Raw genomic sequence first — 25,183 nt, 5'->3', positions numbered from 1 at the left:
ACAGACTCCTGATGGAAAAGACATTGGAATTTATCTTCTTGGTGACCCCCCCCCCCCCCCCCCCCTTTTTTTTTTTTGGTGAAACTGGAACTCCCTGTAGAATATGCAGTGGTTGTATTACCAGAAGTGAACGGGTGGTGGAGCTAAAGTGGTGGACAGTGCAAGAACAAAGTGCACTTTTACAGGGGCATTAGTAGCTGCCTCTTTCCTCACACACTAAACAAACCAGCTGGTAGCCTTTGTTTTGTTTAATGTACCTAATATTTCTGCTGTTTTTTATCTCATGTTTAACAGTTTGTTTTTATTAGTTTCTGCCACTGCTAATTTATTGCCTACGGTGGACAATGTGCATTTAGAATCACTGATACAGCCAAATGAACAGCCTGTGTTACCCCTATTATCCTCACTGGTGAATAGTCACCCTTAATAACGTAGCACAGGTACTTCTTTAACTTAATGAATCAAGTGAGCAGACAGCCAGCGGAGGAAAATGCAGAAACAGGCTTGTCAGCCAAACCGCTGCACTGGACAAGTGGACACAATAAATTAACTCCTGCAGGAAATACAGTCAGTGTTGGTCCCCTGTGTGTCCTTGTCTGTCCACGAGGATTTAAAAAAAAAAAAAAATCTGTTCATTGGCTGTTTTAGCTGTCATCAGCATGAACAACATTCACTTCCTCCATTTTCCCAGACATGGTATCCGGTTATTGATGGTCTGAGAGAATGAACTCTGCACTGTGTCCCATTACTTTAGCGTAAGATGAAATGTTGATGGAAGGAAAACACAGTTAGGCATGTGATGTACTGGTGACCCATCCAGGGTGCACTCTGTGTGCACCCACTGACAGCTGGGATAGACTCAAACCCCAGCACAAACCTGTTTTGACAAGAAAATAGATTGATGGAAAACTCTTCATCTCAAACCAAGGTTTGAAAACTATGGGAAGTAGAATCAAGGTTCACTGGGTTCATACACTAATCATTTGTACGCATATAGCCTGTATTCCAGTCAGGCAAACAAGAGCCACCAGCAGCGGCCGGCGCGTTCAAAGGAGAAGTGAGGCTCATGAGTGAAGCCTGATTTTGAAGAAGGAAGGGTGGCATGTGATGATAAGTCATGCAAAAACGGACCACAGCAACAGCAATGATGCTAATTTTGGTGACAAAAGACACCGGTGGCCTTTTGAAACTGCTGTCTGAAAGATGCTGAAATTGACACTTCAGGAAAGAAGTGAAAGGTTTTCAAAGTAAAAGGCAAACAGCGGTTAGAGCAAAGCGGATTCTGCTGGTGTACATGTTTATTCTTTTAAATACAAAACTTAATTTTGCAGAAAACATAATTATAATCTGCCCAAAATGTAAATTATGTCAAGTGAAAGATGCATGAACACGAGGTAAGAGTTAGTATAATGCACGACTCTTTAAATTTGAGTAAATGCATCGCTCCTGCCTTTGCTTCAGGGGCAGTGTTTTTTTGGACATTTTATCATAAGGATAACTGGACATAAACTCAAACTGGACACATTTGCTGTTTTCTGGGAGTTATCTCATCATGCATTTTGTACACTCTGTAAGTTCAATACCCAGAACAAAAAAAAAAAAAAAAAAAAAGACATTTACAGCATGCTTGTGACCTAAAGTGACAAAGCTTTACCTTCTCTTTATTGTTTGCAACATCACTGGGCAATAAAAGTTTTCCCCAAATTCATAATATTTGAACACTACAAAAACAACAACAAAAATCCTTCACAGTGATAACCTGAGTGCAGTACAGCGGACATCCTTCACTTTCTTTGGGAAAAGGGAAGTGAAATCATCTACACACACCAACCCAAAGTGGAAAAAAATAGAAACACTTTACATATGTGACTTACAGTACATTAAATGCAAATAATGCTCCAACATCCCATCACCCACAGTGCAGACACATAGCACAGAAGTGCATGCACCTGCAGAATCAACAGCCATCGCAGCAGGCACTCAGTGTAATGAGGCTTGAGGTGAAGTGGAGAACTCCTCCCTTCATGTCAGCCTGTCTCATCGCACAAAAACTATCATCTGTCGGCGTGGCCTCGGATGGTGCCGTCTTCTTCTCTCTGGGCGGATGCGTCCTGCCCCGGTAGCAGCCTCTGAGAGGCTTCATGTGAGTGCTGCGCCTCCTCTCGACATGTGGAGCAGGAGCAGGAGCTGAGCGCGGCGCAGATGCGTGTGCGGATCGGCTGAGTGAACAAGACAAACATGATGCAGTTGGCTGCTCCCTGCGAGGTGTTGCCGATTCCCTGTTGGATAAAAACAAAGGGGTTTCCGGGGGGGGGGGGGGGGGGGATCATGATGGCTTATTACACTGGAATAAAATTTCTTTGAGTTTTGATAGCAAATGTCAATTCAGTGCAGTTTTATTTTACTATGCTTGTTTTATTGGTCCATAAAATAACACATTTTCTTCATATTGTGTTTGTGTTGCATAAAAATATTTTATGCACACTTACAGCAGTAATATGCTGTCATAAAATGGTTCAAACATCACAAAAATTTCATTTCATTTTCAAGCCATTTAGGGGGAAATTAACTTTATTTTGAAAATGCATTGTTACTTTTAATTAAGCAAAAAAAAAAAAAATGATGTGATGAAGATGATGTGGGAAATTTGTGTGTTTGTGGCAAAAGTCAGCGACACACACACAGACACACACTCTCTCTATGGATGAGTCGATTTGCAGAGCAAAAACAGACTGTCTAAAATTTAAACTCACGTGCAGAGTGACCAGCGCTGGGTTATATCTGACTTGTGAGTCTGCTAGCAGCAGGATGAAGCGCACTGTGCTCCAAATGCGCAGGACGATGAAGATGATGGGAATGAGTGTGAGCTTCACATCAGCCATGGAGGAGGAGTGAGTGGGAGGTCTGTTGGGCAAGATGGGACGGTACTCAGAGAGGGCCGCATGCTGTGTCAGAGCATACAGAGTGAGACCATTAAAAAAAAAGAGAAGAAGATGAAATGAGTCATCAAGAACAACAGATACATTTCACACTATATGGCAGATGTTTGAGGCAGATACAGTTGTGTGAAAAAGAAACTAGATCCTCTTTCAGTTTTAAGGTTTTATGTATCACCACAAGATTAAAAATCATCCAGTCCTCGCCAGGTTCAAAAAACACTTAAATAAAACTTCTGGTGAACAAAAACACGACATATTACACTATGTCATTATTCTTTTAATAAAAGCTAAGCCAAAGTGTAGCTTGTAGAACCACCTTTAGCAGTAATAACTTTAAGCAGCTGTTTTGTTTGACTTTATGAATCTCGCACATCATTGTGGGGGAATTTTGGTTCACTCTTCTTCATAATGTTGCTTCGGTTCATTGAGTTTTGTGGGCAGCTGTTTATGCACAGCTCTTTTAAGGTCCCACCCCAGCATTTCAATCAGGTTTACGTTTGCTTGGGATAAGATTTGGGCCAGGCTTAAGCTGTCGGACAGATGGCCTCACATTTGACTCTAGAATACTTTGGTACAGAGGAGTTCATCATCGACTCAATGGCTGCAAGACAAGCCCAAAGCTTCACCCCTCCACCCCTGTGGCTGACAGCTGGTATCAAGTTTTGTGCCGATATGCTGTTTGATTTTCACCAAATATGTCGCTGTGTATCATTGACAAACATTTCTCGACTGTCTGAAGGACATTGTTCCAGAAGTCTTGTGGTTTGTTCAAATGCAACTTTGCAAACTTAAGCCGTGCTGCTATGATCTTTTTAGGGAAGAGGCGTTCTCCTGGTAAGCCATACTTGTTCAGTCTTTTTCTAATTGTGCTGTCATGAACTTTAACCTTTAACTAAGGTCTCAGATGTAGCTCTTGGGTTATTCGCATTTCTCTGAGCATTGCAGGGTCTGACCTTGGGGTGAATTTGCTGGGACGTCCACTTGTGTGAAGAATGCCAACAGTCTTGAATGTTTTCCACTGGTGAGTAAACTTTTTCACTGTAGAATGATGGACTTCAGATTCTTATGGTAAATGGCCTTATAATCCTTCCCATATTGATCATTGTATGATCTCACTCTAATATCATTGCTGATGTCTTGATATCTTTTCTCCTTGGCATTGTGTTAATACACACCCGAATGCTCCGGACCAGCAAACTGCCAAAACCTCTGCCTTTATAGAGGTGCTCACACTAAATAATGAGCAGTTAATCAAGTGCATTTGATTAGCAGCACCTGGCTGCTGCTTACTCTCTTAATTCATTATGGAAGAACAGTAGTAAGGGTGTGCTTGGTTTCTCACACTGTTTCTACATTCTGGCTTAGTTTTTGTTAAATAAATTAGGACATAGTGTAATATGTCATGTGTTATTGTTCAGCTGGGGTTTTATTTGCATAATTTTAAAACCTCATAAGGACCAGTGGATTCTACTATTATGTCCTGATATGTAAAAACCTTAGAGCTGAACTTTCTTTCACACGTCTGTATAAGAACTACTTCATCCACGATGTTACTGCCTCTGCAGTTTGAATGTTATTGATGGGTTCAAGTTTCCTATCATCTACTCAGATTAACTCAAGAGGCACATATCATCTTTTAACGCTCAACTGCTCAAAGACTGAGTCACAAATACTGGAATTGGCATGTGTTGATATTCTGTGCATAAATTCATATTTAAGATCCGAGGCTGTGATCAGAATGTTGTTTAGTCAAAATGATTCATGTGCCAGAATGTTTTAAACAAACTACATTTCCACTTTATGCCCACGGATGATTTTCAGCCTTACGGGACTAAATGCAAATGATGATAGACCAATAAATTTGTTTCCACAAAGACAACAGACTGTCCCTTTCGCTCCCTGACTATAATATTAATCATAATGCAGAAGGAAGAGGGGAAGTGAGAGATCAGCTTTTATAATGAATGAAGAAATTCATTAGTGGTTCAGGCCCATGAATACACTTTGATAAACTGAAAACAAACTGTGGAGCTTGGTGTTTATACTTATACGTGTTTACTTTGGTATAAACCTGCAGATCTGCAGATTTCCAACATCAGTTAGGTCTGGGGTTCTGGCTGATTACAGATAAATAACAGATCCACTCTGGCTCACTCATGCTGAATACTGGAAAATTAAGACAAAACACAAATTGTAAGAGCTTTACTCTGAAAGGAATGACTGTGGCTACCTTTTTGTCTTAATGGAGGACAGCTTACATGCCTGATAGAAAAACGGTTTGTGTATCTGCACGTTTGCTCTGGATTACTCCCGTTTACCTCTGTGAATTTGTTTATACCGCTCATCAGGAGTGGTTCTTAATGTGTAAACACATTTTTAAACACAAACCAGAATCAGAATCGAGCATCGTTTAGGCACAAAACTGTGTGTACGCATGGCTGATGAATGAGACCCCTGGTGTCCTCACCGCTATGTGGATGTGCCTCTTGATCAGGATGTAAAGGACGGGGAGGGTGAGGTACGCCAGGAACTCCCAGATCTTTCCAGTCAGCAGCATCCACAGGACCCGATCTCCAGCATTGATCCTGACCCAGCACCAGCCCACCGACACCTCTGATGCATCATAGCCAATCTTATTGAGGCTCACAGCCGCAACAGTGATGGCCAGAGGAACGCCCCAGCTGGAACACAAACCAAAGAGTCTGGAGATTAAAGATAACAGCTTCAAAGGTCGACTTCACATTTTTAAAGTTTTCCACTGGATGTTTTATGTAAATGTTTGATGGGCATAACAGACACGCAAACAGCAAAGACACATGACACTGCCTGACAGCAATCTTGTGCTTAAGGCTTTAGTGTGTTACACAGTGCAAACTGCAGAATCATGGCCGGTTTTGTCATTTGCAGAAAATAAAACCACAAAATGAATTCTGCATTGTTCACAGTGCTCGTTGGTTTCCCCGTGAAGTATTACTTCTGCTCTTAAAAGGTTACTATATTTTCATGGCAGTTCACAGCAGACTTTTTTTTTTTATACCACAAAGGCTGTGTGTGCATGCGTGTGTGTCTTATGTATATAAGCCTCGATGAATGCCTCTGTTGTGTGATCCCCAATTCAGTGGAGTATTTGAGAACTCACATAAACAACGTCAGGATGACAGTGGCAAACACTGCGGCGAGGCATACCCGGGGGTGAAAATGTTCCCGTGTCCAAAAATAGATCAATTAATAAACAGTTGCTACATCACAGTGAGTCAACTCCCTCCTTCCATCGTTAACAATCAGTGTGGACAGATCGTTGATGTGCAGAAAGAAAACGGACGCAGAGGATGAAAAGTGCCAAATAAAACCCACTTAAACCACTTAACACTGACCTATGAATCATTCAAGCAGAAAAAGGGCATCAGGTATGAACCAGCATTATGACCACTCATAAGAGACAACTGGGTAAAGAACCAATTTTAAATTGTATCTTTAAGTATAAATTCTGATGTTTTTTTTTCTCCAAACAAAGTGATTCCCAAATATTTATTAGCAGAAACTTGGCATATCAGCATGGCATGCAATGTGTCCTTAAAAAAATAAATAAATAAAAAAAATCAGGGGAAACTAGTTAAGTGGGGGACAAAAGAAGAAGTGGCAGGGATGAAAAACTATCTACAGCAGATGGACAGTGTCTGAAAGTTATGTCCTTAGGAATTAGGACAGAAAATCCAGCAAAGACCTGACACAGGACCTGTGAGATGCATCTGGCCCTTACTTTGATCTGTCTACTGTCACTGAGACCTCATCAGAAAGGGTGTCAGTGGAAGGGTGGCTCCATATCATTTTTTGCATGATTATTTTGTACACTCCAAAATGTCTTTGAGTTTTCTTATCCAGGGCCTTTGTACAGCTCCTTGGTTTATCCTCTGTTTAATGGGTCATTTGAAGTCCCTTCCCTCTCCCTTTAATGCAGCTTTTTTCCGATTGGCTGTCGCTTGCAAACAGAAGACCTTCTGTACTCACATCCAGAAATGTGTGCCTGAGATGACCATATCAGAGATATCGGCTCTCAGTGACATCAGTCTGGACTGAGAGTAGAAACCGTCAAAAACCTGGTGTCTGAATCTTAAGCTTCCAGCTCACAGAGATGCAGATCCAACATGTTAGGAGTGATGGAATTATGTCTACCTATTGTGTAAAATATCACCCATGATCTGTTTAACTACAACTAACACGGCCTAGAGATGAGTCTACATCAATGTTGAACACATGCAAAAAATAAAAATTGTTCTGTGGAAGAAAAGAGCAGGATGGACATATTAGTGAAACCCCTTCTGACAGAAAACAATGAATGTGAGGAGGAGGAGTGGGATGCAGGTAAAGCTTTGAGTAGAAGTGAAATGAGTTTTAAATATTGCTTTTCTGGCTGTTTTTGAACTCATTCATAGACAAATAAACCAAAAACAAGTTGACTGAGTTTCAGTAACAAGTTCTGACATTAGACTTGAATGCCATTCAAATGACAAATGTTAAGCTGGAGTCATTCTGCTGTGTTTTTGCTGGCATTGAATTATTATTTTTTGTTTGTTTTTTTAAAAAATATTTTAAGAAACTCAAGATGCCAGTCATAGTCACTCTTGTCACTCATGCTGGCCTGTAATGTGTGGCAAGAGGGGAAGATACAGGGCCAAAGTCATGTGTAAAAAGTGTGATGCGCGCCGTTACATGAAGGATGTGTAATGTTCTACAAAACTCAAAGTTACACCTCAGTAAAATCCAGCCATCCATATTCTTCCACTGGAGCCTATCCCAGCTGTCACAGGGCAAAAGGCAGGTTACGCCCTGGGCAGGTCACCCATCTATTGCTGAGCTGTCACAGAGAGACAGACCACCCTTCACGTTCACATTCACACCCACGGCCAATTTAGAATCACCAGATCAACTAGCATGCACGTCTTTGGACTGTGGAAGGAAGCTGGCGTGAACATGCAAACTCCACACAGAAAGGCCCCACTGGATTCAAGCCCAGGACCCTCTTGTTGTGTGAGGCAAGAGTGCTGCAACAACTGCGCAACCTCAAATAAAATCCAATGTGTAAATATATTTTAAATATATACATTTTTTTTTGCTTAATGATTTGTAGGCATTTTAAACCCTATTCAGACTGGACTTTTTTGGGCTTCCTGTTACACTTCACCAATTTGTTTCTGTGGTGATGACTGGTGACATCATTGAAACATACCTCTTTCTATAAACATGTGTCAATATATACCCTAAAACACCATTAAAATGGACTTAAAGGTTTACTTGTTCAGAATGATTTTTATTTCATCAAAACATGCAGGGTAGTCATGGAGTTTGAGGGACAATCTACCTGAGCTAAACATGTGATCCGACATCTTGGATTCCGACCTTCATAATTCCATGTCGTCACCAAATTAGCATAAATTATTTCAATCAATTACTTTAATTAATTACTCTAATTAATAAAGGTTGTAAATGTTGTTAATGTAATAATAAAAAGCGAAATTAAACAGAAAAACCTAGAAACTACATTGACTAAACCCAAAGCAGTAAATTTAATAAAACATGCCTGGCCAATAACCGTTACCATAGAAACATGGAAAGTGGTGAAACTTCTAGGAAAAGTCAGCAAGTTTGGTGATTGTAGGAAGTCTTTTTTTTTTTTAATCGGGGGTTAACTTCTCTAAGGCAGCAGTTTTACTGCAGAAAGTTTCAGTAGGGGAAGCACACATGGAGGAGCCTGGTTGTAATGTCAGCTGACCAGAAAACAAGTGAACACGTGTCAAGTTAACAGAACATGAGAAAACTCAGTTTGCATCAGCGGGTTTGCGAATAATTACGCGTCACTAGACCTGATCCAACAACTCCACAAACCCACGAGCTCACACTGTGATGTCAGCACGTCCCTTATGCGGTGTAACGTCAGGACGTATCGTGGCACAGCCTGGAGTAGAGCGCAAACTTGATACTCTCACAAATATTTTTTTTTTTTCCCTTAGAGCAAACTAAACCAGTAGCGCGTTAAGTGAGACACACCGGTTTCTGTACTCTAGTTTCCAGTTTAAGGAAGCAGTTTGAGTATGCAGATGCCAGCTTTTTGCAAGTCAGTGTTCAAAATCTCAGAAAATGTGACGTAAATTCAACTTTGGGGGTCAACTTCCAAGATCCCAAGATGCTTCAGGGTGCAGGTCCCGCTGGAGCTGATTCAGTAAACAGAGTAACACAAAACTGCAGCTAACTTACCTGACGAGGTGGAACACCAGCACCAGGCTGTCAGCGAGTCTTTGGCTGGACCTCACGATGAAAACGTACAGGTAAACGGCGATGGCCACAGTCCAGAAAAAAGAGCTGGTGTTGGCGAAAGAGGAGATCGCTCCTTGAGCGACGCACTCAGCCGAGTCTGAGCGGAAGACGCTCCACACTCCGACGGCGTAGGAGACGGCGGAGAGCCAGTCAGACACCGAGAGGTAAACCAGCAGTTTCCTCGGAGTTGTCCTCAAATCCGACCAAATAATGTAGGTGAGGATAACCAGAGAGGAGCCCAGAAAAGACAGCGCGCACGAAAACAGCACGACCACCTGCTCGAACAGATACACCTCCGCCTGAGTCGCGTTTGCCATCGTCTGGTGTGATAAGATAGGAGCTGCTGTCGTCTCATGGACACCACGCTCTGTGTTTGTAAACAGCTTTTCGGACGAGCGGATTAATTATATTCTGGATATTCTTAAGATCTTTCCGCATTATTTCCCCTTAAAGCAAGGCGACGTTTAAAACACCCAGTCCAGTCGAGCCACATGATTTAAAAAAACAAACTTCTATTGCATTTGAGGGAGCCAAGCAAAACTTTTATCCCAGCTTAAAGCCCTCCTTCCCCGCCTCCTCCTCTCTCACCAACCGGAACCCAAAGCAGAAGTTAGTCAGCTGGTAATAGGCAGGCATTCAGTGCGTCTATTTTTGACTCTAATTGTCTCAGTTTGCGTTGTCCAGCTTTGGCATCGGCGTGACATAAAGTGTGTCACATACTGCACATGACAGCATGATGAAACCGTTTCCCCATTCCGGTCACAGTTTACATAAAAAGATCCACTACGTGGTGCAGAAAACGAGATCTCATTTTATTTTAATCATTGTTTTCCACATGTAAACATGTCGAGTAAAAACATCACAGAAGAATAAAGCTCGCCAAAGTGCAGCAAGAATAAAACACATTCATTTTTATGTATGTAGGCATTGATTACAGTATTGCAAAGTGAGTCAATAAAACACATGAATAGTTGGCAAATCAAAGCAGAAAGAGATCACCAAAGAGCACAGAAGAACTTCATCCGCTAAAGTAAGAAGAGGCAGGACAGAAAAAAAAAAATGAATGCTTCAAAAATAAATCGAACTTCAAGGCAATCGGAAACTAGTGAATCCACGTGGTGTTATTTTCTTCAGTTACATTTTAGCAGCAGAAATTTGAGATATTGACTGCAGAATTATTGGTAATGTTGAAAACTAGGGCATCTCTTCTTGATTATTACTTTCAATACATTTTGCAAGGTTAAAAAAAAAAAAAAAAAAAAAAAAAAAAGTCTTTAAATTTTAAAATCCTCCGTCACAGAAAAGAGGAAAAAGCTGCAAGTGTGTAAAGTGATGAACTGATCAAGTTACTGCAAATTAAATCTGAAGAATCAGTTAAACGACTAGTTATTTAAAATACCCTGTGATCAATATAAAAGCCTCCACAGGAGACAAGCGAATTTAAATGTAGATGAGGTGCAGATGAAATTTTTAACAGTGAATTTGCAGTAACTCCTCCTGCAGTGAGCGGGGCTCTCTCAGCTTTCTGGGGCAATAAATGAATTTTTAAATGAATGCATAAAATTGCCTGAAATCAAATTTCTATTAGTGATGAGTTCACTGCACTCACCGATAATATGGAAAGCATTTCTAACATTTAATGATTAATGTCTGGCTTGCTTTGTGTCCAGCTGCTGTTAATTCTTTGGTGGCCTTGTAATTTGCAGTTTACCAGAGAAATGTGAAATGGTTAAAGGCCCCCCCCAGTGCAGCGACCTTGTGTTGGAACAGGACTTTTACTGTTTCTGCATTGTTGCAGCCCAGAAAAAAACAAAACAAAAAAAAAACCCTGCAACCCCCTTTTTTTAGTGTAGCAGTGCAGCAGAACTTTGTTTTTCCTGCAGACTGCAGCAAACTCAACATCTGCATTATCAGAGTCGCACAACCGACCCGCAGTTTTAAAACACTGTTTTCCATCAAGCATTAACAACCAATGAGAGATTACAGAAAACTGAAGTGAAAAAAGTAGCAAGCAGCAAGAAGTATATGATGCATTTAGGTGTGTGTGTGTCTGTGAAAGCCTAAATTAATGTGGACCTGGATCATCTGCACACATTAAGTCTTCTTTGTTCACATTGCAACTTTTTTTTTTTTGACCAAACATCTCAAAGTGCTTTTTATGCAGTGCAAAGAGCCTTGTACAGCACAAGGTTTGCATTATTACAAAATGCATCTGTAGAGTAAAAACAAGCAAGGAAAATGGGTAAACCAGTATTCGTCTAACTTTATTTATAACCATCCTTTTCTACTGTGATGATATCTGTCATAAATAAAATATCAGGCACATAAATCAAGAATTAATCATATCCATTTTTGTGTGTGTGTGTGTTACATCCAGAAATATCTGTAGAGCAGAAATTAAATCTGGGGACCAAAAACATGCATTTGCAACTGAAAAATTAGGAATTTCAAGTCATAGTAAGCCAAGCTGTATTTTCTGAATGGAAGGCTTTTAATACCGTCTCAATGAGGAGGTGGGGGAGGAAAAAAAAAAAAGCAATGTCGGTTTCACAAATTGGTGCAGCGTTTGATGAACAAAAAGCATGCCGGGAGGTTTGCTTTCAGTCACAAGATGGCAGCAGAAGATCATGACAGCGCAACACACAGTGTGGAAGTTGGATCCGTTTCTAAATATTGCAGAGGCCATGCGCTCGGTCGATCTCTCCTCAGTTAATTCTCTTATCAGGTTAAAAACTTACAGTGGCAGCAGAACCAATGTCTGCTTACAGTTTCCTCCCTCTCGGCTGTGATCCCTGGGCTTCTTATTGCGAAGAATTTCTGCGGCAGTATACTTGCTGATTGCTTCGTTCTCACTCCTCACAACAACCAGCTAAGACACTGCCAGAGAAACACCCACAGCAGCCGCATCCAGCCACCCGTCTCTGGGCCTGCCTCTCTCCAGCAGGGTCCTGACTGCTCTTTCCTGCACATGTCCACCTGTGAGCCGGGCAATGCTGGCAGCTTTGTGGTGGTTGTTGGAAGGCAGCGGCCTCATACTGAAAGCCCCCGAGGGTGGCGTGGTGCTCTGCCAACGGCCAGCAGCTCTGTAAGAAAAGTAGGAAGAAATGTTAGTAGTAGTCGTTTAATTGAACAAGTATAGAAACACTCTTCCCTGCCTGACTGAGATTTATAGAACTACATTTATGAATCTACGCTTCACTTCCCAAAGTGACCCTGAGCTTGTTTCCAAACAGATTCTTGATATCCTTCTAGCCATTTGTGCAGCATCACTTTAAGTGCACATAACTTTGGCAAACAAAAACACCCCCGAACTAAGAATAGGCTCGCCATGACTCATGATTTTGCAACAAAAAGCTCAGTTTGATTTAGCTCTTGACTATTTGTGCGCCTGCCTGCGTGTGTTTTTTTTACACCCGAGTGCCATACAGCGTTAGTCCATGTTTGTGTTTATGTACCTCAGGGACAACAGCTAAAACGCTATCAGTTGCGTTTTGCTCCCTGCAGTGCTATTTTGGGCCGGCTGACCGTTCCATACTGTCGTCTCTCTCTTTGGAGTCTGCTTTGCTCAAAGGACAGCGTGGATACTAGAGACCGATGGGCTCTTAAAGGAAGGAAGAGAGGACGTTACGTATTGGGAGGAACGTCTGGAAAACAAACAGTCTGAATTACATCAAATATCTGCTGTTATTACTCCTGAATTCTGCAGCAAGGCTATTTGTAGCCCTCTGCGTTGGCTTCTGGTGTATTTTGTGACGTGATTTTGGTTGTATAACTGGAAATTCCAGCGTTTTATTTGTGGTTTAAGCATTTCAACCTTATCTGATGGGGGTGAAAAAAAAATTCTAAGAAAGCTGTTTTATGATGCGCTGAAGCAAATTTACACCTGTCTTTTTCTGAAACAACACAAAATCTGTATTTGCCAGCAGCTATCTTTACACACACACACACACACACACACACACACACACACACACACACACACACACACACAAAACTGATGTCCACAGACAAACACAGAGGTCACTCCTTGACCCGCTTTCACCAAGCAGCTGCATCCGTGTCCCTTTGTGCTTTTGTGGTGAGCTAGACGCAGCCTTCGCTGAGCACATGATGACAGGAATTCCTTCCTGCTCGGGCCTTGAGGTAATCCCTAATACAGGATTGAAGAATGGCAGTGAAAGCAAAGCCCTGCCTGCTAAATGAACGACCGGCTGCCTCACTGCCTCTCACAGGAAACAGCAGCGACAACAGCAACGAGCCTCGACTCACGAGCCTTTCCATAAATGCGTTTAAGGCCTCAGGCACGGCTCACCTCTCCTGATAGATTCCGTTATCGGAATATTTCCGTAGTACTGGCCAAACAGGAAAAAAAAAAAAGGCTTGTTTACAAATATAAGTCTGAAGTATGGATGAATACTGCTTGAGCTGACTTGAGCAGGGGAATTAAATTGAATAAATAAATACTTTTTGGGTTTGCCATGTTAAATACATCTTAACTCGAGGGAGAGAGATCCAGATGATGCAGCTAACAATTAATTTCTTGTGTTATTATCACAATATCTGCACAAGCTAATTGAAAAGACAGTGATAACGCTTTCAGTCAAATGCACCTCTATCTTTGCTTGTTGTGTGTTTTATTTTTGTTGTGGCAAAATTACATTGTGTGTGTGTGTGTGTGTGTGTGTAGGGAGGTGGAGCAAAGTGCACAAAAAGAACAAATGTGCATCGCATTTTCATATCTGAATTATTAACATGAGATCAATATTTATTTATTTTAAATATCACACTTGTTGTTTCATAACACTCGCACTACAGCACCGGTTACTTTCCTGCTTAATCGACTGTCACCAAACCAAAAGGAAAACCCGGACAATAAAGATGCGGGAAAGGGGGGAATGTTTTGGTATTTTGGGGGAAAATGAAACAAAGATCAGATTATTAATGATTATTTATTATTAACAGCAAACGTATTTTTAAAGCATATTTGAAGTCATATTTAATATTCTCTTAAAAATACCTTTGTTTATTTTGTCAGAAAAGTGGAACGAAACAGTTTTAGGGTCCTTTTTTGGTCTGATATGTATTTTCCTGTTGCCAAATTATATATATATAATTTTTATTTTTAGCGGTTAAAATGTTTATTTAATTAGGCTATTTATTAGAAAAGATTCTTGCATAAAGATAAGCAGGAAAGCTGCTGTAATTAACAAGAGAGCGTCATTGGTATAACTAAAGGCTTTAAATATCTGATTAAAATTGTGTCAGTCTAAAAAAATTAAATGTATGAGTGTTAGAGGTGCATCACCTGGGGTCTCAAAATGTAATAGTGCACGTGGTGCACGTAGTGTTTGCCTCCGAATAGCTTTCGTTTAAAAAAATTGTGGGACTCTGTAGGTCTGCAGGTCTACAGTTTGTGATATATTCAATCTCCGGGCAACAAATCTCCCCAGCAACATTTCACCAAAACACACACACACACACCCCAGGCTCACCTACACTTCCTGATAATGGTGGATCCCTCTGCTATCAGGCCTCAGAATGTGTAATGATAAAAAAATAAAATAAAATCACATTCACCTGACCCTGCACACTTTACCTCACTTCCCCGTCCCTCCCCACGTCACTTTGCTGTGCATTTCTTGGCTGTTTGTGTATCTGCTAACAATACTTCCACAAACCTAATCATCTTATAGCAAAAAATGGCATCATGTTTCTGAACAGTGTAACGCATGCATTTAGACACTCGCCTCTGCACACGTGATTCTGGAGCTTAGCCTCTCGTGGTCTTTTTTTTTTTTTTTACTTTTATTTTTAGAACAACTTTAAAACATATTTGTGTTTGAGCTAAATGAGCCTACATGCCAAACTGCAGTGTGTTAATAATTAAGTGGTTCTGAGTCTCACACTCAGCTTGCACTACCTCTGGGTGCCAGAAGAAGAAAAGGAAAAAAAAGTTTCCCCAGTAACTATCTTCCTGCTTGACACCCCCCCACACACGCACACACGTAAAATACACAGATCATAGTGCGCTGGACACTAAACAATCACTGGGTGATTAATGTATTTGAGTTTTCACGGGCCCACGTGAGTTTTTACAGTAGAGTTTATCAGTAACACTTGATAATGTCTGACGGCCTGGACAGGCCGGCCCTCCTTATCTGCTTCTCTGTGTACACTGTTCACAATCTCTTGTTGCCTTCTGACTGACACGCTGATGACACTTGTCTTCTGAGAATCAGAGCTGCTTGAATCGTCTGGGACACCGTCATGAGCGCAAACTCAAATCAGGTCCCGCCAGATACAAATCAGTTCTGAGAAACGAGGACCTGTGAACCCTCTTAGTCCCCTTGGGGCTTTTCAGGAGGGAAAGAGGTGGCCTGCTGGGTCTTCTGTTGGAAACTGAGTTTCATTATGAATGCAGGAGAAAACAATAACAAAAACAGCTGTCCTTCTCTGTGAGGATCAAGCCGAGAAAGCCAGACAATGATGAAAGGGTTGCTCATTCTGTGCCGAGGTTACTGTGCCACTGAGCAATTGGTAACTGTGTTTGGGTGTATCACAGCTCTCTGCTTTCACTAACCTTTTGTGTAGTTACCATGGGATTAAGCCAGTATCAAGACACAGCTTGGACGCTTTCACAACTGGCGGTGGCTTAACTAATCATTTTCTCATTTATACTTACAGGCTGATCTGAAGGCCTCAGCCTGGCATCCTTTGATTCCCCCCAAACTAGTTAGTGTTTCTGAAATTTTACTGAGTTTTAGCAGAAGTTCACAGGTCCTCAGAAGTGTTCAGCTGTAACATTATTGTGTGTCAGAGGCGACTATTTACACACAGTTTGGACACTCACCAGTCAGCCGGCCAGCAGCAGGTCTTCCATCCACCCCGATCTCCAGCAAGTGCACTCTGCTGTTGACATCAACAGAAGTCCGTTCACGGGCTCTCCCAGTGTATGGTTCACTTCACACTGGAAAACTGTTGACCACCAGCCTCTTGCCTCTTGTCCTGTGGCTGCCTCTCTCTCTCTCTCTCACTCTGTTCAGTCAGGCAGCACAACAAGTCAAGGCATGTTCCAACACGCCACCAACAGCCGGGTGGATGTGTGAGCCTGCACAGGGGGAGGAGCAGAGGATCAGAGAGGGGGGAAACCCAGAAAAGACCCAGCATGACTCAGCCTGCTTCAGTCAGTTAGCATAGCTTTCACTTTGAGCACTTTAACTCATTTGTCAGTCTCTGAAGGTGCATTATGACTGATTCTGTGACATGCTTAAGTAATTTCCTCAACAGAATCAGAGGTGAGGAGATGCTGTAATGGATGACAACCTACTGAAAATGTGTTAAACAGAGGAGTGTTTTTAAATTGGCCTGACTTCCTGGTCCACTTCTGGCTGCGGGCGGTGACTGCTTTCTCTTTTCACTTTCTGTGTTCAGCTGGTGGAAGCAGCTCAAAATGTCTCTGTCTCTAAGCCTGATGCCGAACTCCCAGTCTTTACAGACCGAAACTGAAAGGAATCAAGTAAATGAAATATTTTAAAAATCAGCTACAGTGTTGCTGTTCACGCATGCTCTTCTTGGCAATTAGTCCTACTTAATCTTTAACACAGCAGAACAAATAGTTTATAGAAGCTGTAACCAGGCACCAGCACAGCATACTAATGAAAGCTGCTGATTCATCAAATCTTTTTTTTTTTCCAGTAAATCAGCAGGTCACATCAAATACAGAAGAAGTCCATCGGCATGAATTATAAAACTGCAAAAATTACAGGGAATGCATCACCAATGATATGAAATATTCTGAAATATTAATTTCTTCCTGGAGCAGTGACATTTTATGTGAAATCAGAAGTTAAAAAACAGTATTGATGCAGTGAGAAAAGAAACCTCTTTTCGATGAATCAAAGAGATACACAAGTGTACACATTGCTTGCATTTACCTGCTGACACATTAAACTCCATTAAATGTGCAGAATCATCAGCATCCATGAGCGCTAATTATTCAAATTTGCTCTGCTGTTAGCTGGGTTTTTTTTTTTTATTAGAGGAGGGGTGATGCCGGTTCATCGCTGCTGTGGTGGAAGTTGATCACTAGGCAGATTCTGGGTACAGCGATAGGAGCCACCTCAGCAAAACTCACCTGCTACTATATGGTCTGAGTTTGGCTGCATGAGCATCTCTAAAGCTGCACTGTACATCAGTGCTGCTGTTGCTCTTCACTGCAGCCTGTCAACAGACTGATGACCTTATCAATGAAAGAGCAAAGTCACCACGATGTTAGGCCCAGAAAGAACTCAAAGACATCCCCCCCCCCCCCATCCCCACCCCCAACAGCAACTAGAGAGGCAGCTTTGTAAAAGAGCAGACGAGGTTCATTTTCCTGCAGATAGCTGCCTTAATTTATTGGAAGTGGTGTTGTCGCACCACTGTACCGCACAGAAGCATTTTCACAAAGTGCCTGCAGTAGTTTCAACATCTGAATTGGCTCCTAATTTGTGCAATTTACTCATGAGTGAAATATGGGTAACCACTGACGTAGCCTCTTACTGAAACATATTCCTGCACTTCAATATAGAACTGTAGTTATTCATCCTCCTGCCTACCTGGAACACACTGCAGCTGAAGCCTCAGATTAGCATCTGTGTCAGCTGGGGGGGAGAAGGAACCCCTAGCCCAGCAAGTTCAAAGCTTGCTGCATTGATTACATCATCAGAACTGGAGTGCTGGAACGGGACAATGCACCATCAGAGGGGAGGGAGGGAGGGAGGGAGGGGGGCAATCGGCTAATCTCACCAGTGCCTCCCTCTTGTGCTCCATGGGCAGAGCGTGTGTGTGTGTGTGTGTGTGTGTGGGGGGGGGGGGGGGGGGGGGTGTCTTTCCCTCTCTCCTCTGTATCTAAACTAAGCTTAATCCATCACATTGCAGGACGACCTGCTCTGCCACGTAGGGTCATGTGGCATCAGGAGTGTCTGAGAATGATGCTCTTTGGTGTGCATCCTGGCATTCCTATGTATTTGCTCCTGTGTGTGTGCGCACATGTGCATCTGCGTGCACTCTTGCATGTGTGCTATTAGAGGCCAGCACTGCAGGAACTCAGCTGCTGCAGGACACTGCAGGATTGCTGTTCTGCTGCTGGCTCTCTGTCTCTTGCTTCTTTCTCTCTCCTGCTCTGTCTCTCTCTCCCCTCTCTATTCACTCAGGCAAACTGCTCAAGGAGGATGGTGAGAGCATGTGCTGCATACTTTTTCAGCAGGGACGAGAGGTGGGGGGGCTGCGTGGCTGAGAGAGGAGGAGGAGGAGGAGGAGGAGGAGAAGGAGGAGGGGGCAGAATCATAGAGGTGCAAAGCATGCCGGTGAGGCGCTCTGCTGGGCAACTGTACCTCTGAGAGAGACTACAGTAGAGAAATTGGAGATGAGGAGGAGGGAAGAGGAAGAGAAAAGGTGGGAGGTGGGGGGAGGGCAGAAGCGAGGTGCAAGGAACATCAGGTGAGTGCGGCAGTTCTCTTTGCTGGCAGTGTAGCACCCACCCTCAGTGAAAGGGTGAAGAAGGGGAACTGCAGATGTTCCGAGATGATGTCAGGCTCTGGATGTAGCACAGACCTTTAGTACGGTTTGCGATCATCCTCATGCCCGTCTGCCTGCAATGGGGAGAAACACAAAGTCCAGAGAGATGCCTCGGACTTCAGCCTCACAGGGAACCAGCTGACAACGCGGCTTTTTCAAGGTCTTAGCACAGTTACCTGAGGTGAACTCAAAGCTGACCGTGCCTGCATACAGGCAAACTTAAGCTGAGTGAATTCAGACTGGCTTACAAGCACACTTGATAATGTTGACTGACTTTTATAAGAAGCTTTACCTCCCGTAAAGAATTTTTACATTGTTTCTAAAACAGCTTGGAGCTGAGCAGAGACACTGCAATAAAAGAAAAGTAGCGACATCTTCTTTTAGAGCAGAGTTGCTGAAATATTGCTGGTGTTGCTGCAGCAATACAAAAATAGTCATACTCTAAGAAATCTTTTAAAAGACAAAAAAAATAATATCTAAATGACACAGAAAACCTTCATCTCACACAGTAAGTGCCAAAGTCTCCAAAAAGAATCTTGCAGAGTGACACTCTGAGCTGAAATCCCCTCATAGGATGGCAGAAAAGTCCCAGTAACTACAGCATAACTTCATGACTGCACCACAGCTCCCCTGTCCCAAGCAGGCCACTGTAGCCTCATTCTCATTTCCCCATTTAGCACTCAGACACTCAGACAGTCCAGCATCCCTGATAAACCCTTCTTATCAGTTTCCAGCATCATATTTGGAATGAACACGTGTTGGTTAACATAAACCCACAGCTAGCAAAGAAAAGTAAAGCTCGGGCTGCCTGTCGTCTTCTGAAAGCTAGGTCAGCAAAGTGTGGAGAACTCTGCATCCTGGTGAGTTTTTTTTTTTTCTTGTGTCAAACAGCGAGTCCTGTAGACCGGCCGCTATATTTCCAGCCTGTACCATGTGTTAAACATGGATGAGGGAGCAGTGGAGCCTGACTGCTAACTGACTGGTTTTCTGGCTGTCTGCTGCCTGGTTATTACTGGTGCAGAGGAGGCAGAAACTGATGAGACAGAAGCCGCCAGGAGCTCCGACACTGCAGGCATGCACACTGACATACATATATCAACTCCTGTAAGGCTGATTTAAAAAGTATACAATCCTATAGAAAGATGAACACATGTAAGAAGACAGCAAACAAGGTAAATAAGACTAAAGAGGAAAGAAATGTATACCTACGGCTGAGCCTCCAACGGCATCTCACACACAGGGAGGAGAGGAAGAAAACTTCTCTGCGCTCACTCTGAGCCTCCTGGTTGCTGGTGATGTGCTTTCATGGCGCGGCAAAGTTGACTGCAGTATTGCCTCCTGAACAGAATGACATTGTTTGCACTCTCTCTCTCCCTCTCTCTCCCTTTCTCCTCCTCCTCCTCCTCTTCCTCCTCCTGTACGCGTTTGCTCCCCCCCTCCTCTTCTTTGCACGCTTGCTGGCAGCATAAACTGCACAGCTCAGCAGTGTTCCCCCACTGCCGCAGCAGATCCTGCATGAGCTCTGCGTATCTGAGTGGGATGGGACTTTTAAAGGGGAACGCAACCTCCAGGGTCAGTGTGTGTGTGTGTGTGTGTGTGTGCTCATCCTTAGTCCGCCCTCCTCTCCTGCCTGTACCCCCTCGGCAAACCTTCCTCCTCCTCGACACCCCCGAGAATCATCAGTGTAAAGGACTCCTCACAGGAGAGGACCCCCCCACACACACATACACCCTCCCCGCACACATAACTCCCCATCCTTTTATTCGTTTTCACACCACAGCAAAAGCTGCTTTGAGATATGAGGGTGCTCAAACCTCAATGAGGAACCGTTCCTGCTCCACAGAGAGGCCATCTCCCTCTTGTCACAGTATCTGAAATCACTGAAATCCAATTTCCTCAAAAAATGCCTGGGAGGATGCTCTTAGGTGCGATTTGAAAAATGATGCGCTTAAGAACATTTAATTAATCTGAGATCACTAAATGCGAAACCGTTAGAGTAAATGAGGTAAATCAGTACTTTTATATCACAGTTGTCATCTGGTTTTATTGTAAAAAATTGCTTGATTTATTATAATCTGACTAATAACTAAGAACAATTTTTCAAGCCAATACATAAACAAATACAAGGTGCACCACATGCTTATGGGACACAGTGTCTCCAGACATTGTGATGAATGAGTAATAATCACACAGGCAGTAAATGAATGCATTCATTTCAAACCTCTCTCAAAGTTAGAGTTCTCCAAGGTACAACATTCTCTTCAGTAAAATGTCCTTAATCTGCAATCCCTAATACCTACCTTTCACTACCCAAGATGCACTGCACTACTGGTGCTATTCTGCAGTGCGCTAAAATATAGAAGTATCTTGACCAACCGAATTTGTCTTTTGTGCGTTGCACAACTCTGCGAGAGTGAGATCATCCATCATTCAGTCATACATTAAGGTTGAACTTCTCTTTTTGCACCCTTTATGGAAACATGCTTGGTGTTACACTTCCCCGGCTTTCAGTGATGACATTTGCAGTGCACTGCACGGGCATTGCACAGATAACGGTGTTTCTGTTTGAAAGCCTTTTGAGGCATCAGCGTCTTGGCGATTCTCTGCAGCAGTGCAGCGCTGTCTGCTTCCAACTGCAGCAGCAAGTTTTTGTTTTTTTTTTTTTTTTTTTTACATGACTTTGTTCTGCTTGGGCCCCAAGTTGCAGCCTGTGATCCTACATTTTGTGGAGAATGAGAAACTGTGTGCATCTAACATTAACCTTGACTCTATGTAGTCAAAGGTTATGTGTACCAGTTTTAAGCACATTAGAGTTTTAGCCTGTATCCTCTGCTCTTATAAGATACACAGTTATTTGTACGGATTCCTGAATAAGCATAACTCCTATAATGGAATACTGGGAATCAGCTAGTCTGTCTATATCAGTCAGTGTCACTATTAGTCGCAGGTGTGTGTCATACACAGACAGTTATCTATCAGCCGTGGGCAAGCACCGTTCTCTGCATGTACAATCTGCATTCAGTGCTGCAGCTGCATCAGTCTGCCGATCCTCACAGCATCCATCCTCTCATCTGTACTCAGTGACACCGGGGAAAATGCCCCTGCTGGCATATCTCTCACATAGCCCACACCATTCTCAGTAATGGCATCCCCTGTAATGAATTAGCCATGAGAAAGGGCCCTTTTACATGTCCTATTAAATTACCTCTGTATGCTTTACCTGGCTACCTTCACTTCATCGCCTTTGGTTTCCCACTTGACTTAATATTCTCTGTTGTTAGCCCTGCGAAGGGCACAGTGTGTAAATATTTGTAAAGGCTCACAGATTATGCGGGTGTATAAATTCAAAATTGTTTTCGGTATGCAGTTCAGTGGATGTGTGGGTACACTCTTTGCATTAAGATCTGAGAAAGCTGCATCACTGCTGGCAACTTAATTGTTTCCTGGCGCTTTGTGTCATAGCAGCCCATCGTCTCTTAGTAATTCTTTAACTAAACTGAGGTTAATGCTCATCCGTGAGAATAAAGGTTATCTGTCAAGTATCTTGACTCACACAGATAAAGGAGTAGGGTCTAACCATTGCCTGGTAAGTTTACGTGTCTTTTTTTTTTTCTTTTTGCCATTCACAGCTCATTCCTCAGCTCCATTGATCTGTCCAGAAAAGATAATAGACACATTGATTCACAAGCTCAGCGGCCTGCTTGGTTTACACATCAGTTCAGAGTAATTCTCAGTAGTCCTCAGTCAAGAAGGAGAAGTGCCTTGACTGAGGACTGACTCCTGGTTTTTTTTGAAAGTGTAGATTTACTACCTGCTCTGTGAACATCTTGTTTCTTTTGGTTTTACAGCTTAGCAAAATTCATTTCTGAGCATCTGATTAGATGTAGCAAAAAAAAAAAAAATCTGAAATTTGGAGCAATTAGATGGTTTTAAGGTGGCGTAGGAAATATGACATTGCTGATGAAAAACAGTCAGAAAGGAAGTTATTGAGGCGAGCTAGCAAATTTCTCTGCTCACTTCAGTCAGCCAGTCTTACGGAGACAGACTGAATCCTGCGTTCCCGACTTCGTAGAATAAGGTGTGTTTCACTGCACCAATGCTTCTTTGCTGACCTCATTTTCTAAAGCTGATGAGATTCCTGCCAAGGCCAAGTCGAGAGAAAAAGACACTGTTAATGACACAACAGCTCAAATAGTTATACTCGAAAGACTGCAAGCACACAGAGGAACAAAGTGTCTCAAAGATTTTCTTTTCTTTCCTGATGTGGAAGAATCTCTTACAACGTTACGCACCCTGATATTAAAGATCCTGTTTTGAAGGCCAAGCTTGACATATGAAACATATGAAGTGCAGGGTGTCATCAGTTTCTCCCACAGTATGAGTGAGACGGTAGTAGAGGGCTATGATGGACTGATATAATAGGGAGAGGCTGAACTTTTGACAGCTGGCTGCTCTGTTGTGAATGAGCAGCAGCTCCGTCAGCTGTCAGTGTCAGCAGCAGCCTGTCTGCTCGCTACACTGGTGCTGTAGCAAAGCATAATGCACACATCAGCCCTAAGAGCGAGAGACTGCAGCTAGGAAGTCCTGATTAGGCCCTCATGCAGCTATAATAATTTCAAGCATTTCAAGCCCGTGAACAACCCAGTTTTCCAACAATCCGTGATGCCGTGCAAAATGTAAATCAAAACAGGTTGCAACGATCTGTTTAATTAAAAAACAACTCAAAAAGCATATCAGATGCTGAAAATTAGATAACTATTAATTTTTGGGTTTTTTTATTTGATACCAGCAACACACCTGATATTTTAGTATCTTAACAACTAATTAGATTTGTTAGTAATGTGATTTAAAAAAAAAAAAGAAAAAAAAAGAGCATCCCATGAGGCTGGTCTGTTTAATCTTTATGTAATCAGGCACTTTAATGTTCTCATTGGGAAAGAGAGACCATTCAAAAGAACCCAATCAGCAGAACACAATAAATAAAGAATGAGGAAAACAGTTACTAATATAGCTTTAAGATCTCTAAGTTGGTCCCTATTTTGAAGGCAGTTTGCAGTTTATCTGAAATATGGATATTTCTGCCAAGGTTAGTGCAAAGATGGGGACTAATCATATTTATCATGAACTATATTTAGCATATTTAACCTTTCGGTACAGTAAAGAGTGTTAAACTTGTGGTTTGTGATAAAACATAATGCACTTGATGATTTGTACAGTAGGGTTTAATTGCTGGAGTCTCGATGGGGCAGCAGGACGACACAGAATATCTCCGTAAGATTCAGCACTCCACGAAAGAGTGCGTGGGCAAGTAATGCTTCTCAGTGTGAAACTCCTAATAATTTGGAAATTGTGTTATCTTTGTTACACATATTATAATAAAAAAAAATGCAATATAATAAAAGTTCTTAACCGCATTCACAAATGGAAGTGAAAACTCTACTGAGTGCACAGGTTTTGAGTAACACATTGTGTTAATTCATGTGGTGAAATGAGTTCTTGCTCATTTCAGAATTAAAATTTGCCGCCGTCACTCTGTGTATTTGAGACGATTGTGTATTGGTGAAGTTTTGCCGGTCCTCTTTGAGATACATTGCGGTGTGGTAGTGAGGTACAAAACAATTTTGTGTTTAACAGAAAAATGTCCATCACTTCATGAATATAGTCTCCATTATTATGTGTGTGTCCTTTCCATCTGCAGAGGTTCCGGGCTGCTTGTTAATTTGGTCTTTTGTTTGTGCTACATTGTGTTCAGATTTCCAGATTCTTGGAGGAGCGCTGCAGTCCTCCATAACAACTGTGTCATATAGAGATGTGTGCCGTCTCCTGGCCTACATTTACTATTGCCATTTGTTACAGCCACAAACAGGTAGCGGATAACACAAAGGGACAAAGATATATAATGTATGGGCTCCTCCAGAGCAGCCTGTTGACGTCTATATCTGCCTGTGACCCATTTCAGCAGAAGCAGCAGAGGCTCCGGGGTGATTCCTGACATATTCACCATTTTCACCAAGAGCTCAGAAACCCCGAGAAATCTGCAGCTTAATGAGTCAGGTGTAAGCAGGAGAAAATGGACTCATAGTCAGTGGTAGAAGAATGAAGAATTAACATTATTTTTGCTGGTGATGACCTTCATTTATATTGCCTTACATTTGGTTTCTTTTTTTGTCAGATTTTATAAGTAATTTTAATTACAGTACATTACTCCCACTTCATGTTTACTATTAATAAAAACTTTTTACTCATTTCAAGTCTGCAATAATTAGTGTTTTTTTTTTAAAATTGTAAACAAAAGAAATAAATGAATTGAAAAAGAACCAAAGATTTGTTGGTTGCTTGTCTGTTTTCCCAGTTTTTCCCATTTCTCAGCCTGT

General features: G+C 42.2%; 1 protein-coding gene and 2 long non-coding RNA genes across 3 annotated transcripts; 1 reads left to right on the top strand and 2 right to left on the bottom strand.

Annotated features, from left to right (window-relative positions):
- Window positions 1-1,355: 1,355 nt before the first annotated feature.
- On the bottom strand, window positions 1,356-9,886 carry gpr157 (G protein-coupled receptor 157). The gene is made up of 4 exons (XM_030733310.1): window positions 9,192-9,886; window positions 5,407-5,620; window positions 2,754-2,945; window positions 1,356-2,279 (listed from the first exon to the last, which is right to left on the bottom strand). Exons 1-4 carry the CDS (start codon window positions 9,566-9,568, stop codon window positions 2,055-2,057), a joined length of 1,008 nt encoding a protein of 335 aa, XP_030589170.1. The 5' UTR covers window positions 9,569-9,886; the 3' UTR covers window positions 1,356-2,054.
- LOC115782845 (uncharacterized) lies at window positions 9,027-25,008 on the top strand. The gene is made up of 3 exons (XR_004020181.1): window positions 9,027-9,415; window positions 24,562-24,675; window positions 24,769-25,008. It is a non-coding gene; the product is annotated as an uncharacterized LOC115782845 (long non-coding RNA).
- Window positions 10,475-16,648, bottom strand: LOC115782844 (uncharacterized). The gene is made up of 3 exons (XR_004020180.1): window positions 16,579-16,648; window positions 16,102-16,359; window positions 10,475-12,334 (listed from the first exon to the last, which is right to left on the bottom strand). It is a non-coding gene; the product is annotated as an uncharacterized LOC115782844 (long non-coding RNA).
- Window positions 25,009-25,183: the final 175 nt, after the last annotated feature.

Source organism: Archocentrus centrarchus, chromosome 7, assembly GCF_007364275.1.
Source record: "Archocentrus centrarchus isolate MPI-CPG fArcCen1 chromosome 7, fArcCen1, whole genome shotgun sequence".
Lineage (NCBI taxonomy): Eukaryota > Metazoa > Chordata > Actinopteri > Cichliformes > Cichlidae > Archocentrus > Archocentrus centrarchus.
The sequence above is the reverse complement of the archived record's forward strand: the minus strand, read 5'-3'. Positions and strand labels throughout refer to the sequence as shown.

Coding starts and splice junctions, on each gene's coding strand:
- gpr157 (XM_030733310.1), bottom strand. CDS start 9,568: ATGGCAAACGCGACTCAGGCGGAGGTGTATCTGTTCGAGCAGGTGGTC. Junction 5,621..9,191: donor CTGGTGTTCCACCTCGTCAG/GTAAGTTAGCTG, acceptor TTTGTGTTCCAG/CTGGGGCGTTCCTCTGGCCA. Junction 2,946..5,406: donor AGAGGCACATCCACATAGCG/GTGAGGACACCA, acceptor GCTCTGACACAG/CATGCGGCCCTCTCTGAGTA.